At 40.0% G+C, this 18849-nt stretch overlaps 1 protein-coding gene across 1 annotated transcript in view; it reads left to right on the top strand.

The window, feature by feature from the left end:
- The window catches only part of dennd4c (DENN domain containing 4C), a 135272-nt gene that overhangs the window by 57215 nt on the left and 59208 nt on the right, over positions 1-18849 (top strand). The window contains exons 7-16 of the mRNA XM_033017846.1: positions 3790-3856; positions 3990-4048; positions 5282-5426; positions 5526-5701; positions 6294-6394; positions 7600-7818; positions 9986-10131; positions 10968-11006; positions 12466-12596; positions 18495-18624. Coding sequence (XP_032873737.1) covers positions 3790-3856; positions 3990-4048; positions 5282-5426; positions 5526-5701; positions 6294-6394; positions 7600-7818; positions 9986-10131; positions 10968-11006; positions 12466-12596; positions 18495-18624 — 1213 coding nt within the window. The remainder of the gene's footprint in view (positions 1-3789; positions 3857-3989; positions 4049-5281; positions 5427-5525; positions 5702-6293; positions 6395-7599; positions 7819-9985; positions 10132-10967; positions 11007-12465; positions 12597-18494; positions 18625-18849) is intronic.

Here is an 18849-nt window from a genome sequence, read left to right as displayed (position 1 = left end):
ATCTCTCTCCTGTCAATCACGCCATGAAAGCGCAACCTGTTCCGGTGGGAGGGGGAGGGATTATAAAACCATGAAGTGTGGGTGTGGCTCTGTCTCTGCATGATGGGGAGAGAGAGGTCACGACTGTCTGAGCTATGAATCAACTGAACACTGAATGTCTACTGAATTGTGAGTGTGGTGTTTTGTATGGTTTTATGGTGGTTTTATGGTGATTTCACCCTGCTTGAAATGGTATGAAACTGCATTTGAATGTGGTGGCGTTGCACCCTGCATTAAATGGTATGAAACTGCATTTGAATTTGGTGGCCTTGCGCCCTGCTTGAAATGGTATGAAACTGCACTTGAATTTGGTGGCCTTGCACCCTGCTTGAAGTGGTAGGAAACTGAACCGTGAGTCAACTGCCTGCCCACCAGCCGTGAGTGAGCTGCCAGCACATCAGGCTTGAGGGACTTGGATTCCTGTCACCCCAGGAATCCATTTGGCCCACAATGTCCATACTAGCCCTCTGGAGACCAGTCCCATCAGCCCACAACACCCATACCAGTTTGACGTCAGTGGTGGGCAAATTAGTGGAAAGGATACTTAGAGATAATATATATAAGCATCTGGATAAACAGGGTCTGATTAGGAACAGTCAACATGGATTTGTGCCTGGAAGGTCATGTTTGACTAATCTTCTTGACTTTTTTGAAGAGGTTACTCAGGAAATTGATGAGGGTAAAGCAGTGGATGTTGTATATATGGACTTCAGTAAGGCCTTTGACAAGGTTCCTCATGGAAGGTTGGTTAAGAAGGTTCAATGGTTGGGTATTAATGGTGGAGTAGCAAGATAATAATAATAATAATACATTTTATTTATGGGCGCCTTTCAAGAGTCTCAAGGACACCTTACAAAAATTGAGCATGTATAGGAAAAACATGTAAGGGGAATGAAATAAATAGTAGAGACATGACTAGTACACAAAGTCTGAACAGTGGCTGAATGGGAGATGCCAGAGAGTAATGGTGGATGGTTGTTTGTCAGGTTGGAGGCCAGTGACTAGTGGGGTGCCACAGGGATCTGTGTTGGGTCCACTGTTGTTTGTCATGTACATCAATGATCTGGATGATGGTGTGGTAAATTGGATTAGTAAGTATGCAGATGATACTAAGATAGGTGGGGTTGTGGATAATGAAGTAGATTTTTCGAAGTCTACAGAGAGATTTATGCTAGTTGGAAGAGTGGACTGAAAGATGGCAGATGGAGTTTAATGCTGATAAGTGTGAGGTGCTACATATTGGCAGGACAAAACTAAATAGGACGTACATGGTAAATGGTAGGGAATTGAAGAATGCAGGTGAACAGAGGGATCTGGGAATAACTGTGCACAGTTCCCTGAAAGTGGAATCTCATGTAGATAGGGTGGTAAAGAAAGCTTTTGGTGTGCTGGCCTTTATAAATCAGAGCATTGAGTATAGAAGTTGGAATGTAATGTTAAAATTGTACAAGGCATTGGTGAGGCCAATTCTGGAGTATGGTGTACAATTTTGGTCGCCTAATTATAGGAAGGATGTCAACAAAATAGAGAGAGTACAGAGGAGATTTACTAGAATGTTGCCTGGGTTTCAGCAACTAAGTTACAGAGAAAGGTTGAACAAGTTAGGGCTTTATTCTTTGGAGCGCAGAAGGTTAAGGGGGGACTTGATAGAGGTCTTTAAAATGATGAGAGGGATAGATAGAGTTGACGTGGATAAGCTTTTCCCACTGAGAGTAGGGAAGTTTCAAACAAGGGGACATGACTTGAGAATTAAGGGACGGAAGTTTAGGGGTAACATGAGGGGGAACTTCTTTACTCAGAGAGTGGTGGCTGTGTGGAATGAGCTTCCAGTGAAGGTGGTGGAGGCAGGTTTGTTTTTATCATTTAAAAATAAATTGGATAGTTATATGGACGGGAAAGGAATGGAGGGTTATGGTCTGAGCGCAGGTATATGGGACTAGGGGAGAATACGTGTTCGGCACGGACTAGAAGGGTCGAGATGGCCTGTTTCCGTGCTGTAATTGTTATATGGTTATACCAGTGCTCCAGTAAGCCCCCCCCCCCCCCACTGGCCCCCAATATTGGAATTGGTGGAGAGGTGGAATATTGCGTCGGGGGACCAGCCCTCCCGTGTGAACATGGGACCCAACGGGTCCCACTTAGTCTAGTGTGTATATATACATATACATGTATGTATGTATATATATGTGTGTGTATGTATATGTGTGTATATATGTGTGTGTATATATATATGTACATATATAGTTGTGTGTATATATATACATATACACATATGTGTTTGTGTATATGTAAACATATAGCATTATAATATATGGTTTAAATAGACCACAGCATGGAATTAGGCTCCCCATAGAGTAATATGAGCATTGAGCACTAGATGGCGCTTTTTCGATCTAATTTTCTAATTAGCTTGATTAATTAGTGTGCAACTTTTGACACTGACGAGTTATGAATTCCTTCTCAATTATATTTTATCCAAATCTGTGTCAAATTTCAAGCAGATACCAGACGTGGGCCACGAAAGTTAAATTCTAGACACATTTTCGATGCGCGGCCCACAGCCTAAAAAGATACTTGTTCCCTCGAACTCTGTTGATAGATGGATTTGCCAATTGGCCTACTAATTAGCCTAAGTGCTTCTAACTAGGTGTGAAAATATGTAATTAATATTTTCTTGAATATTTTTCTCTTGTCTGCTGGGGCTCAAACATTCCTAGTGATTAATTGCCTAATTCATTGCCACACTTGCCATAGTTCAACAGTAATTATACCACTGTAATAATTAACTACATATCAATTAAGTTTTAATGTAGCTATAAAGTTTCTATTCGATAATAAAATTGAAATGGGATTTCAAAAAATTTGTAAAGTATATCTCCATTTAAGTGAAAGGAAAGTTGCAAAACACATAGAATTTTTGAACGATGTCTTATATTGGAGTTGGTGGATAATTTTTATTGTGTTTTTGTGTGTTCTCTTTTCATTGTACTGCTGCCGGAAAATTCATTTCACTTGCACTTTATGCGCAAGTGACGAATAAAACTGATTGATTTATTGATTGATTGATTGATTGATTGATTGAACTTGGAACAAGTAAGGGCTATCAAAGATGGGAGTGATGGTGGCAGATTGTTTAACGTCTAGGACTGGGCAAACAGAAATTATCTCTAATTAAATGGTCAGAGGATTCTCCTGCATCTAAGCACCGGGTGGACTGCTTGCCCTGGCAGCTGTTCATTCACAATCTTTGTTATATTGTTTTATTCACATTATACTTTAGGGTCCATGATTTTTGGCAGGATTTAAGCCTACGATTCAATGGAGACGAACCAAATATGTGGATCTGCAATGCCTGTTGTATTTACCACTGAATGCCACAGCCATTTCTTGGCATTGCTGAAAACCTGATTGACATTACTTCGTTTAAGTCACTTTCTTAGGATTTTAAATTCCTGGGTAATTTTCTCTTGTCCATGAACTTTATATTGGTTTGTGATTTTGCTTAGCTGATAACTAGCCATTTTTTAAATGTTTTGTCTTAGTTTGTTTAATTGACAAATGCATACAACAGAACTATTAGAATCAGAACTAGAACATAAGTAGCGCACTACTATTGATACTGTCTGGAGACATTTGTTGTTATAGCATTGTTTTGATGTTTGTTGCCCTTCTGTTTAATGCAAATTAACTATAATCACTTTTGTTTTTTGTCATTTATAATTTTTGAGACTTTTCTTATATTGTTTATAGGCATATATCCCACTTCATGCATAATGTTCCCTTCCCATCAGCCCAGAGGCCAAGAATTTTGGTTCAGGTAACGTTAATGCACATTGCTAGTCATATAAAATTAGCTGTGGAGAGTTGGGCGTTTAAAAAAAAAAAAAAAAAAAGTTAATGTTAGCTTGATTTAGGTTTAACTTGAAACTGAACATGTTTCTCTTTTGTAGCTGTCTGCACTTGATGCATTGATTTTGTCTCAGCCAGTTTCAACACCCTTGCCTTTAAGGTAAGTTGAAATATGAAAAATAAAACTTTTAATATAAAATATGCCCAAGGTAACATGCTGGTGGTGTGCTTTTTCCACTTTGCATAGCCAGTATCAATGTTTGACACATCCAGATAAGGTACAACAAAATAAAGCTCTTTAAGTCCTGTCATGAACCTCAAGCTTTAACCACCTCATTTCACATTTCACTTCCAACAGAAGCAGTTACAGATTGCCAATTAAACTGAATAGTTTGGATGCATGATTACGTTTGCAGATGAATGTTAAAATGAATTATGTCTGATAGAGCCATTACAATGAATTGACAGTATTGATGTGTTTTATCAGTGCAAAGTGGCACTGATTTGTTCGTACATTTACATTTTAAAATTTCAATGGGGTCAGCATAGTATGAAGTTCAAAGCTGCCAGACAGAATATTAATGGATGAGTAGCAAGGTGGGTTCTTGTGTGTTATTGATTAGATGATCAGTGGCTCAAACTTACAACATTACAAATTTTCCATTAAATTAATCTGATCATTTTTGTTTCAATTAACCACTTATTTGCAGATTTGGATTTGTACATGAACCCGAGTCACTGGTGCCGTGAGGCAGGAACTTTTCGCTGCACCTCTGTGTCACTTATGTTGAAAAAAAGTTTTAAAAATCTGATTTTCTAAAATATTTCAGGGAAAGTGTTTCTTGCCCATGTTATTACTGTAGTTGATCACACAAAGACTTCACTGCTTGAACTATTTAGCAATGTTTTGTGTTATCGAATAAGCTGCATTGCTTAATTGCACCTGTGCTGTTATCTTCAAATCTTTTGCTGTTTAAACACATTGTTTATGAACATGAGATTCCAAAAGTTGTTATCTTGGAGAAAAGTGACCCAATGGGAAACTGAAAACCTGGAATTGAAATTCTGGAACTGGTTATGTGAAGTGATCATATTAGAGCTTGAATATTTTAAAGCGTCACAGAAAAGCTGTTCCTATACACAAATTCATCACACCATCTCATGTTAGTTGCTTTGAGAATTTTCCGCATAGCTTTGGAAGGAATGGTGTGAATACTTGCTTCAGAAAGTTTATTTAGGTTAAATGTTTCCTGCTGTAATCCATGGAAAGATCTTGTATTTCAGTCTACATTTTAAGATAATTTATGCTGGTTTCCACCAATCTAACCATAACGTTTTTTCAAAGTAAAGTACAAAGACCCAAAAATGATTAATTTATTTATTTTCTTTTTAGAGGAGCAGACTTCAGCACTTTGTTGATGAACTTGGGTGCTGAGAATTGTGCAATTCTACTGTACTTTGTCTTGATAGAAAACAAGATTCTGCTGCATTCTCTCAGGCCTGCTGTATTGACAGGTGTGGCTGAAGCTGTTGCAACTGTAAGTATTGGTATATTAACATAAAGCCATCTGGATTTTTTTATTAGTAACTTCTTTGGAAAATATGTTCATACTAGTTTTTCATACTTTCTTTTTCAGATGATCTTTCCTTTTCATTGGCAGTGTCCATATATTCCACTCTGTCCCTTGTCCTTAGCTGGAGTCCTCAATGCACCAATTCCATTTATTGTAGGTGTTGATTCACGCTATTTTGATCTTAATGACCCACCACTGGATGTTGTGTGTGTGGACCTGGATACAAATACAATATATCTGTAAGCATTTATATATGGTTTATGCTGCATCCTTTCATAGGTTAGACCTAAGCATTTGAAATAAGGGTTCACTAACGAGTGATTTGAAGCTGGCATGCTGTTATGTTCTCAGCAAACAGTTGATTTGTATGTCAAACAATAGTGTATTCAAAGAATCTATTTTATTGGGAAACAGCCCATTTAAAGAACATAAGGAATAGAACCTTGTAGCAGAAACTAGATCAGTATTTTTCAGTGCAATTATGTTTGTAACTACACAACCAGTATGATTGTAAACATGTCAATTGGACTAGAAAAATACAGTGAATGGATGCTGATGCAGGACTTACTATGTGTAGGATTGAAATAAGAGGTTAGGCAATGCAGGTGTGAATGCAAGAGTGATTTTACAGGCATGCAAATGAAGATAGCAAGGAACTGTACAGAATTACTTCAAATAGAAGATCTGGTTGGTGAAAGAGAAAATGAAGAAGGTGCCTGAGTAGTGAACTAGTCTCAATCCAGATATGGTGTAGGATTCTGGTAGCATTCTTTATGCACCATATCGGTTGCATGTTTGTTTAATGCCAGATATTTTCTTACATTTTTTTAGATTCAACGACAGGAAGAATTTGACCTGGAAGCAACTTCCAAAAAAATCTGGAAAGAATCTCTTCAGTTCTTTAGTAAATTTACAAAATCAGCTTTCATTATGTAAGCAAAACAGTATTTTTATAAAGAAAATTTAAGCTTGTATTTGAAATTGAATCATGTTCAGAAATTGCTCTTTGCTATTTCTCCTTTCTTTAAATTGCCATGAGGAACTCCAAAGTGGTTATCTATACATTTGTAATTAAAACAATCCTTTAAAAAAAAAAAAAATTACTTCCTTTCTGCATTAATTTTCGAACACTCGAACCATCCTATTTGGCGTTGTGACAGTAGTTCTGCATTTAGAAATATTGATCACTTTGCTTCACAAACACTGAAATTACAAAATTTGAAACTGTGTGACCTCAACATTACATCTGAACATGTGGATGGATTCGCAGTAAGATGGTGATGTGCTCTTGAGCCGGATCATCATGATTTCGGCCCATGTATCGAATATACATCTGTTGTATTCTCCTGTCAAAGTGCTTACTGTGCTACAAGGCTTTGAACGACTACAAGGTCTTGCTGCTGCAGCTCTCGTCTAGAATTAAGTCATCAGCATGTGACGAATGAGTCTTAGATCCTGAGTCCCTGCTCTGAACACCCATGATGATCTTTTGACAACTGGAGTCATCAAAGGCATTAAATTATTTGTAAATGCTTCTGATAATCAAGATAGTTCAATGTCTCCTTTAGACTTAAGGATGAGACCAGGGTGAGGGAACATGGTCACATATCCCAGGTCTTGCCTGCAGTGTTATGAACTAATTCAAATACAGCATGTGCTGACCCATGAGGAGCACCTTGTCAGCAGTTCTCTTCTGTGTGATGATCAGAGGGTTGGTATGTTCATGGCTCCAACTGGTTTGCAAAATGGGAAAGGTTAGCTGGGTTGACAGTGCACATGCATATAGATCAACATTTGCCTGGCATTTCATTTTTTCGGTATTCACAATGTACTTGGGTTTCAAGTTTTGTGAATGAGAATTATATAATCATTTTAAACTGCTGCAATGTAGTGGTGCAGTTCTTTAAAAGAAGAAAATTCATCAAATTATTTGGGAAAATTTAAATCGGGCCGTACTGTTACCATTTGCAAATTAACATTGGGTTGAAATGATACACTTATTAAAGTTATTTCTTTCTCCTCGCTTACTGACACTTTAATCTGAAGGGCCCCCACTGACTCCGTAACTAAATGGCAAGGGAGTACTTTTATTAACGTTTGGCAATTTGATTTAGATTGATTGTGTTGCATGATTTAGTTCACAGGAGGGCACAGGAAGGGTCCGCTGTAGAGATGACACCAATAGAGGCTGATTTTTCTTGGCATAAAAAGATGATGTCACTAGAAATGGAAATCCAGGAGGCATTTTTGCGATTCATGGCATCAATATTGAAGGGATACAGAACGTACCTCAAGCCCATCACCCAGGCTCCCTCTAAAAAAGCCACTTCTGCTAAGTCGCTGTTTGATCTGCAAGGTATATTTCAAAATCTTGCTTGCTTATTGTACATCTCAAAGGGCAGCTTGCTGTAGGGTTGAAGGATGCACAGGTAAGATGTACAGTACTAATCCATTTTTAAGGTGATTTGTTAATTGTTTTTCCCTGAATTTAGCGTATTATACATATACAAATTAAATTTCTGTTACAACCTTAACCCTGTTAAATTGCTGTATTTAAATGTTAGTAACAAATTTCCTCCCTGGTTCAGTTTTTTATTTGTCTTCTGCTAAGACAAAACGGCCAAGTTCATAGATCTGTTTTAATGCAAGAGAAATATGCAGCTGTGTGTCTGCATGTGTGACCAAATTATGCTTGATCTTTTGTTCCTTACCCACCCACTCAATATAAATGCATTCTTGGAGTAAAATAATTGAAGACTAGCAACAACCTTTCTCATTCACCAGACCAAGAATCTTTTAGTTTTTCATGGCACAGGATTGGGTTGTGGATTTCTTCAGTATAATTCTGGAGAAGTTCACCGTGAGAGGGCCTGGTATTGAATGCCATTCTGGGATATTATTGTGTGAGAATGGTTGAATCCTTTGTTTCCCTTTGGCACAATCGTCATGGTCACCATCATTTGGTCTTAATTCTGATCAATTTGCGGTCAGTTAAGAAGGTGAAAATCATCATGAATTGTAAATCTTGCTTCATAATTACACAGTGTGTGCAGTAAGAATAAAATAGATTAGGCACTGGATTATTAATAAACTTGCAGTATTGACTGACTTAGTGTCCCAAACACAACAATGTAATTGTAGAAAGGTTCCAGAAACTTAAATTTGCAGGACACTAATTGAAAAATGCTGTTGATTTTCTGTTTGAAGTTATTTCTTCCAGTGTAACCCCAACCCTTCAAATTGAGTTCCACTTTCCAACATATTCTGCTTCAGCTGGTCATTTTTTATAGACCACAGCCCCATCATTTTATTTACACGAACTTCAATTTCTATCTCTCCAGCTGCAGCAACGCATGACGTTTATCCTCTTCTGATGACATCACATGGTGCTTTCATGTTGTTGTGCAAGAAAGACTCTGATCCAGCATTTTACTGTGACAAGATTTTCAAATATAGTGACTCTTGTTATATTTTGATAAGTACATGAAAGCATGTATCTAAATATTGTGCATGGCCTTATCTTAAAGTTGCAAAGGAACAAATCTGTACTTGCTGTTTTTTACCCTCAGTTCTGCATTAGTACAGATTGAAGTCAGTCTGAGATTCGAGGCTGGGCAGAATCTTTCTGAGCTTTCTTTTCAACGAAAGTGAGCTGATAACTGAGAAGCATTTTTACCTTATGATTTAACTTGAGCGAAGGGAGTCTTGTTTAATGTACTCATTTATATATGAGACTTGCTTAGGAGTTGCAGAAAAATCTATTGAAAGATGTTACTGATTTTTGCTGCTAATTTCTATTCTTTGGTGATCTTTGGATTATTTCTTAATGCCCAAACTACCTTCAAGTCACTGTCGAAAAATATAATTCTTTATTTTGCCCATTTATTGAATGGAATATCTTGTACAGAATGTTCGCTCTAATGAGCATCTTAAAATTAAGTGACTTGGCTGGAATGGAACCCTGTCCTGAATTAATAAGATTGCCATTATATTGTGGACCCATAAACTTCCAATTATACATTGTCTATAATTCCCTGCTTCTCCTGTCATTCTATTGTAATCTAAACTCCAGTCCAGAACCAGGGGCCACAGTTTAAGAATAAGGGAGGCCATTTAGAGCTGAGATGAGGAAATACCTTTTCACACAAATTTGTGAATTTGTGGAATTCTCTGCCTCAGAAGGTTGATTCACTGGATGCGTTCAAAAGAGAGTTAGATAGAGCTCCTGGGGCAAGCGGAATCCAGGGGTTTGAGGAGAAGGCAGGAACGGGGTACTGATTGTGCATGATCAGCCATGATCACATTGAATAGCGGTGCTGGCCCGAAGGGCCGAATGGCCTACTCCTGCACCTGTTGTCTATGTCTATGTCCAAAGCTTGAGAGCCCATTTCTATACCTGATTTGGCATGGCAACTCTGCATATAATGCCCTTCAAATATAAAGCACCATCTATGATTTACTGAAACAGTTGTTTGCAGAGCATGTTGCTGGTTCATATTTAACTGTCAATATATTTTTGGTAGGATTCTTGAAATCTCGTGATCGAACACATCAGAAGTTCTACGTTCAACTGACTAAAACACAGATGTTCATTCGTTTCATTGAAGAGTGCTCTTTTGTGAGTGACAAGGATGCTAGCCTTGCATTTTTTGATGACTGTATAGATAAGGTGAGATTTTGTAGGTACTTGCATATAGGACCAGCATTTTTAATGTTATGACTTTTTCTAAAAGTAGTCCCTGATCTATGTAGATGTTAGGTTCCAGGAGAATTTTTTAATGAAGTTAAGATAGCATTACCTATCAATTTCAGTGTAAAAGATCTAGCTGCATTGCAGGCTCAAGAACATTGGTAAAAAAAAAACTAAATGCTTAAATACAAAATATCAGTCTCTCTTACACTGCATGCACGTCTTGCACTTGTCTGTCTGCTGATATTAAAGATAGCTTGTTATGGTGAATAAGGCATGAGGGCAATGCACAACTGGTAGAGCTGCTGCCTCGCAGAGTCAGAGACCCAGGTTCAATCCGACCTTTGGTGCTGTCTATGTGGAGTTTGCACGTTCTCCCTGGGACCACGCGGGTTTCCTCCGGGAACTTCGGATTTCTCGCATTCCAAAGATGTGCCGGTTTTGTAGGTTAATTTGTTGTTTTAAGTTGCCCCTTGTGTGCAGGAAATGGATGAAAAAGTGGGGTAACAGAGCTAGTGTGAATGGCTGATTGGTGGTTGGTGTGGACTATAAAGCCTGTTACCATGCTATATCTCGACACTAAAGTACAAGATGACACACATACTAAGGAACCAACTGTGTTATGATGGAAATGTTTTTGTGAGATCTTGGAGATGATTAAATGCAAGAGTATTCAGATGACTTTGCAAAGTGTAATTCAATTCAGAAGATTTCGGGTCCTCATTTTGTTGCTGCTTACTAGTTTTTTGAAATGGTGCTGTAGAATTGAGTATTTTTTAAATCATTTCTAATAAAGCATTTACATCTTTTTCCAGCTATTTCATTCTGACAAAGGCACAGAAAAAGGAACCAAGGTTAGTATGATTATTGATTAGTTAGGTAGTTTATTTGATTTATTTACCTTGACCAACAGCAATAGTTTAATGATGCAAGAATGGTCTACACTTTAAAGTTACAGTGTGAACGTATACTTAGAAATTGAGCATCGGCATAAACACATCAGAATATTAGCTCAAAGGTTCAAGAGATCAAGATTTCATCATGTAGTGTGAAATGGAGATTTTGATGTTTATGCATTATTTAGACCAGGAGAAAGTGAGGATATTTGTTGGGGATATTTGAGGCTGTGATCTATGGCGACAAATAATTAGCTTTTGAAAAAAGTGTAGATCTTTCTAAAATAAAAACAGAACCTCTAAAGCTAACTTGAGAATTTATTGAAATAACAGAGCATTGGTGAGATTTATCTGTGTGGCCATTGAAAATTGATTTTGGCAAAATATTGCATATGGATTAGGAAAGGTAATTAAAATGCAATTAAAACGATAGTGGCAATATTAACGTTAAGTTAACGAAGAAGCAGGAAGAACAAAGCATACAAATTTTGAATAATTTTATAGAATAAGGAGCAAGACAGACAAACGATTTTGTAAACAGAGTTTTAAAGTGATCAGCAAGAGAACTAACAGTACCATAGAAAACTTTGTTCTACTCAAATTTTGTAATTTGGACTATACTCTCTGAAAGTTAGATGGCAGCAGATTTACTCATGTTCCATGGAGAATTGAAATGGAGGAAAAAAAAGCAAATGCAAGGCAGGAAGATTTGGATTTGCTTTACAACTTTCATAGCTCAAAGCATGAAAGACCCTGAGCTTTATAAATAAAGGCAAAGAACACAAGAGCAATGTCGTTGTGACATACCTTTATAAAGACAAAAGATTCAGTTGTTTGGTGTTTGTTCACATCTGTGACAGTAACCAATTTTGGGGAAGATATTTGGATAAAATGCTGAAAAAAATTGCCAAATAATTTAATTGTTTAGAAACTTCGAATACATTCGTACATAAAGAGAAACTGTTCCCCATGGCATATATATCATGAGTCATAGGATCCAAGTGGAAAAATGTTTGTGATGCGACAAATGATTCAAGCTTAGAAGGCACTACCATGGGCAGTAGCTGATGAAGATTCAAGTGCAGTTTTCAAAAGGGACCCGAGTCAGTTTCTCCAAGGAAGGAATTAGCTGACAACAGGGACTAGTTGGATTACTCTTGCATTGTGCCCATGCAGACTTGATGAGCAGCATCTGGAAGGGAAATTTAGGTATTCCATGGCTCTGTTGAAAATCATTTTTGTGTGTCCTTGATCTTTCACCACGAGAAGAATTAAACACTTTTCTTCTTGTGGTGAAAGATCAAGGATTGTCTGAAGATAATTGAGGGTTTTTTTTATGAACGGGTAATGTAAATGAAGGCAGGAGGCCAATAGAGTCAGCAAAATGTGGTAATGTTTTTTGTTTGCATACATCAAGGTTGATGCTGACTGCACTGAAGATACAAAGCTAATTGAGCTGGATGAATCACAACGAAGTGAGCACACTGTGTTTATCATGCCCCCGGAACCTCCATTATCTGATGAGCAACATCTGGAAGGGAAATTTAGGTATTATTCCATGGTTCTGTTGAAAATCATTTTTGTGTGTCCTGAATTATGTTTGTTTCTTTATTCCTTTTTCTTTTGTTATTTTATCTTTATATTTAACAGAATTCGTCCAGAAAATACTGCCTGCCAGGGCTCTCACAACTTTTTTTCCCTGTTGCCAGCCGGGCGACCGTGCCAGTTTTTTAGGTTGCCAAATGACAGTTTAGGTGGTCATTTAAGACGGTTTGCATGACGCATGCGATAATGTACTCGGACGAAGTTCGTAGTTACTAGTCGGAATTATGCTCAATGAAGCATTCACATATTATGTTCAAGAAGGAACTGCAGATGCTGGAAAATCGAAGGTAGACAAAAGTGCTGGAGAAACTCAGCAGGTGCAGCAGCATCTATGGAGCGAAGGAAATAGGCAACGTTTCAGGCTGAAACCCATCAGTCTGAAGAAGGGGTTCGGCCTGAAACGTTACCTATTTCCAGCACTTTTGTCTACATTCACGTATCATTTCTGCTTCAAATAACTCACAAACTAAACATATTCACCAATCAAGACATGATATATACCACAATGACATGCAGCAAAATTATAATACAGTATCTCAACTCTTTTTACACATTGCAATTAATGCAATTTCTATTAGTTCTTTCCACTTCCAAACAAAAATGTGGTTGGATTATTCAGCATATGATCAACCTGTGTCAATAAATCCTGGACCATGGTAACATATATGCTTAACCATGCACACTACAGATTGATGCAAGCATGTTCTCTGTGAAGGACCGAAGATTATCATGACATGGCCTTAGCATGGGTCGTTATTGCTATTGGTACAGAAACACTCTCGCTTCCCACATAATTTATCCATAACAAAATATACAGGTTGCAAGGAAATTTCTAAAGGCATTTTATGATAATAGCTGTTAAAACCGACTATACCCATCTGACAGGTTAAACATTACACTAACTGACAAGAGATGGCCAAAGGACATAACTGCAGCAAATGTTCTTTTGGTAATATGTTTAAAGATGTCAAAACAAATAATAACATTGGGAATTAAAACACATTTGATTGCATTCCGTTATCAAACAGAGTCAATGTTTGCTCTGAAGACCATGAAGCATATTAGGGTCAGGGAAGAGGGGGGGGGGGGGGGGGGTGAATCAATGCAGGGTGGATAGATGGCGGGGGGGTGGTGGGAGGGGAGGGGGTTGAGAAGGCAATCGGTGCGGAATGGATGGATTGAGAGGTGAATTAGTACGTGTTGGTTGGAGTATGTAAAATTGTGATGGGAGAGCACGGGGGATGTCAGTGGTGTTGAATGGGGGGTTCAGTACGGGATGGATGGGGGGGGGATCAGTACAGGATGAATAGGAGGTCAGTACAGGATGAATGGGGTAGACAAAAATGCTGGAGAAACTCAGCGGGTGAGGCGGCATCTATGGGGAGAAGGAAATAGGCAACGTTTCGGGTCGAGACCCTTCTTCAGACTTCCCCCCCCATTCTTCTTGAATGGGGGGGATCAGTACAGGATGAATGGGGGGGGGGGGGGTCAGGACAGTATGGATCGGAGGGTCTGTGCAGGATGAATGGGGGATCACTACAGGATGAATGAGGGGATCAGTATAGGATGAATGGGGGATCAGTATGGGATGAATGAGGGGATCAGTACAGGATGAATGAGGGGATCAGTACAGGATGAATGGAGATCACTACAGGATGGATGGGGGGGATTGGTGCAGGGTAAATGGAGGGTGGGTCGGTATGGGATGAATGGGTGGATTAGTGTAGTATGAATGGGGAGAGAAGTGCAGGATGGATGGGAAGGGGGGTCAGTACAGGATGAATTGGGGGACCAGTGATGGATGGGGGGGTGGCAGGAGAATCAATGCGAGGTGGGTAGGGTGATGAATAGATTGGGGGGGGGGGGGGGGGGGAGAATGTAGATGGGGAGCGGAGCACAGGGGATGTCAGTGAGGACTGAATAGAGGAATGGGAATCAGTGCGGTATGGAGAGGAGAGGTCCCAGGATTAGAGGGGCGGAGAGGGGCATACAAGAGAGAGAGTGAGGGGGGGGGAAGGGGCAGAGGAGGTGGCGAGGAAGGAATGTCAGCGCTCCTCGGATAACATCGCCCGCTGCCTTGGCTGTCCCTGTCCAACGCCAAAGGGGGTGGCGGTTGGGATCTCCTCGCCACCGCCTCCCTTCCTCCGCCAGCCGACAGCAAGGTGTGGGATCTTTGGTGCAGCTGATTGAGACGGCGGAAGGAGGCCTTCGCCTCCCTCTCCCTCCTCCCGACCTCGGCGTGCGAGAGGGGTTGTTTTGAAAGCGCTGTTAACGGGTTTGCAGGTAGCGGCCGTTATCAGGGCGATAGCGGCCGCTGCTTGCAAATCCACCAACGGCGCTTTCAAAACATCCCCTCTCGCACGCTGAGGAGGGAGAGGGAGGCCTCCTTCCGCCGGGCAGGGTGCGGGAGGAGGAGGCGGTGGAGCCGCTGTCGCTGTTCGGGGCCCATCATTCGCTCCGACCCTTCGTCACCACGCACCTAGTATGTTTGCCCCGCACAGCTGCCGCCGACACGAAACATCACGTTCCTATTCTCCAGAAATGCTGCCTGACCTGCGGAGTTACTCCAGTTTTTTGTGTTTATCGGTATAAACCAGTATTTGCGTGCCAAGCCGAGCAAAATGACGCTGTTTAGGTTGCCCGGCGGCACTTTGGGTGGTCAATGGCACCCGGGCAACCGCTATTTTCGAGCCCTGCCTGCGTAGACACTTTTGATGAACTATAATTGTACTCCGTTATACAACACTTCCCAAGGCTCCACTGTTTACTGTGAAAATCCTACCCTGGTTTATTTCCAAAATTGGATGCCATTTGCCATTCCTCGGCCTACTTACCACTGTAATTTCTGACAACCTTAACTGCCTACGTTACCTCCTATTTTAGTGTTAATCTGCAAATTTACCAACCACACCTTGTGCATTCACATCCAAATCATTTAAATAAATGGTAAACATCAGTGGGTCCAGCACTAATCCCTGTGGCACACTTCTTGTCATGGGCCTCAAGTCTGGAAAACAACCTTCCACTACCACCCTCTGCTTCCTATCATGAAGCCAACTCTGTATCCAATTTGCTAGCACTCCCTGGATCCCATGCCGATCTAGACGAGCCTACTGCATGGGAACTTGTCAAAGGCCTTGCTAAAGTTCATACAGACAACATCCTCTGTCCTGCCCTCATCAATCCTCTTGGTGACCTCTTCAAAAAACAGATTTGTGAGACGTATTTGCTGCATTAACTTTATTTCTCCAACTGGTGCTGCTGGTTACATTTTTTTGTAAGAATCAAATACAGAATCTAAAATAAAAAGTAGTCAAAGCACTGAAAGCAGAGCAACTCTACCTTTTACTTCCAACTTTCGGCACAGCACATTGATCAACTGCTAATAATTGCTAGTATGTTGTTGATGCTGTATACCAGATAACCGAACAAGTGTTTGTTTTACACTGCGATACATTAGGAGCGATACAGGTTGCAGGGGCAAGAAGATTGCTCATGCATGGATAGGCTTTGTGTTGAGACTCAGATTGTTTTGAAGTAGTCCAAGTCATAATATGAACTAGTTCAATGTTGTTTTCTTTTTCATTTGAACAATGCTTACTTAGTTATTGATCATTTTATTGGCATCATTTTCCACATTTTCCACATGTGCCTTTTACAGAGGAGTGGCTTCCGTCTGGCCACTCTACCATAAAGGCCTGATTGGTGGAATGCTGCAGATATAGTTGTCCTTCTGGAAGGTTCTCCCATCTCCACAGAGGAACTCTGGAGCTCTGTCAGAGTGACCATCGGGTTCTTGATCACCTCCCTGTCCAAGGCCCTTCTCCTCCGATTGCTCAGTTTGGCCGGGCGGCCAGCTCTTTGAATAGTCCTGGTGGTTCCAAACTTCTACCATTTAAGAATGACGGAGACCACTGTCCTATTCGGGAACTGCAATGCTGCAAAAATTGTTTTATACCCTTCCCCAGATCTGTGTCTCGACACAATCCTGTCTCTTCGGTCTGTGGACAATAATTTGTCTTCATGGCTTGGTGTTTGCTCTGACATGCACTGTCAACTGTTGACAGTGCATGTCAGAGCATGTCAGAACTGTTGATGCGTTCCCTCCATGTTTTGAGAGGTGGGGGACAATTCCCCCCCCCCCCCTCATGTTTTATAATCCGGATTTAGTAATTCGGTGGGAAAAAAAATCTATTATAAATCTCTGCTTTCCATGAGACAGTGGGGGTGGGACTGATGATTGAGGGCGCCGATTGGACGAGAGAGACGTCAGTCGGCAGGCAATGGGGGGGGGGGGAGGGAGGGACATGATGATTCAGCATGATTGGAGAAGGGCGGTGTCGGCCATAGGCAGAAGTGGGGGGGGGGGGGGGGTGGGACTGAGGATAGAGCGTGGTGATTGGAGGGGGGAGACGTCCTGGTGGAGCAAAGGTCATAGAGCGGAGCTTGAATTGGCCCGTTTGCGGGGCCTTTCATCACACGGCTCCTGCGCGGCTTGAAATCGGCCACGGTCAAATTGCTGCGTCGAGGCGATGTTAAAACCCCCGCCGGGGGATGGAAGATCCCGCGGCCAGTTTTAAGCCGTGCCAGGCGATGAAAAGCCCCGCGAACGGGCCGATTCAAGCCCCACGATTTGGGGCAGACAAAGCTGCTGTTGCTGGAGTTCGGAGTCGGTCACCAACCAGGTCAGCTCCTGATGTTTTTGCCCCTGGGTGTGTACCTTTCCAATTATGTATAATCAATTTAATTTACCACTGGTGGACTCCAATCAAGTTGTAGAAACATCTCAAGAATAATCAAAGAAATCAGGATGCACCTAAGCTCAATTTTGAATGTCATAGCAAAGAGTCTGAATACTTATGTAAATGTGATATTTCAGTTATTTCTTTTTAATTACTTTGCAAAAATTTCTAAACACGTATTTTCGGTTTTTTATTATGTGGTATTGTGTGTAGATTGATGATAAAAAAAAATGAATTTAATCAATTTTAGAATAAGGCTGCAACGTAACCAAATGTGGAAAAAGTAAAGGGGTCTGAATACTTTCTGAATGCACTGTATGTTCTCGAGAGATGCTGCTTGACCCGCCGAACTACTCCAGCACTGTTCTTTCGTGTATTAACTATCATCTGCATTTCAACTGCATATAATGATAATACCGTAGTCGGATATAATGGACAAGCAACGATAACAGACATTTTTCTATCGTCGTTAAATTGACTGGGGACTTGACATTGGCTAACTGTTGGCAAAAATTGATAGATGATATCAAACACATAAGAAAATATAAACACGTCCATTTAAAAGTTCAATTGTAGTTTTTGATGCAGGGAGAATTTCAAATTGGGTTCATGTAGACGGTCAAAATTTAGACATGACTTTTCATCTAGGTTATCAGAAACATTCTCATTTGATGTACATGTTAAACCAATTACTTTACAACATTTTGTTTCTAGGTAACTTTCACATCTCCATGTGTATTGTAAATGGCACATTTGATTGTTAGGTAAATGTTCGTTCCTCTATTATAGTTAATACTGGTTTATACATTTTGATTGTAATAATTGTCAACAGTAGCAATATTATACCAAAAAATAAACATGCTGTTTTTCCCTTGAAAAAATGTCTTGGATAATTTACAGGACTGTGTTTATTGCAGAAAGGAACCAAGTGCATTTGATTGGGTGTTAAATGAAACTTGTGTTGATTGGAAAAGTTTCAAGGAAATTGGGAATAGTCTTTAAATTAATTTTCAGCATATGTTGAACATGTTTATTGTAGTTTGAAATTATAAATTAATTGGAAAACAGTTTTGTTGAGCTTTTGTTATTTTTATTTTAGCTATAAAACATTCCCAGTGCTTAAACCAGAGCTCTTTGACAGACCACAGGAAATGAAAATGCCTGTCAGGTTGTTAATTGAAGGTACAGTCCCCAGTAGTCCAGCCCTCATGGCAAAGCGAACAAAACAGGTGCGTGCTGTTTTGAATGTACTGAATGAAACTAGCATTGCACTAAATGAATTTGTCAATGAATCTAGCATTGCGCTGAGTGAATCTAGCATTGCGCCATGTTCCATCGTAATTTCTATTTACACGAATGTTTGTAGTTGTAAAAGTTAATAATCTATTTGGTAGAAACTGTAACAGCAAAGTTATTTTGTGCCACATTTTGGTTACATCTGACAATAATTGAGA

Source organism: Amblyraja radiata, chromosome 3, assembly GCF_010909765.2.
Source record: "Amblyraja radiata isolate CabotCenter1 chromosome 3, sAmbRad1.1.pri, whole genome shotgun sequence".
In the NCBI taxonomy this organism is placed as follows: Eukaryota; Metazoa; Chordata; class Chondrichthyes; order Rajiformes; family Rajidae; genus Amblyraja; species Amblyraja radiata.
The sequence above is the reverse complement of the archived record's forward strand: the minus strand, read 5'-3'. Positions and strand labels throughout refer to the sequence as shown.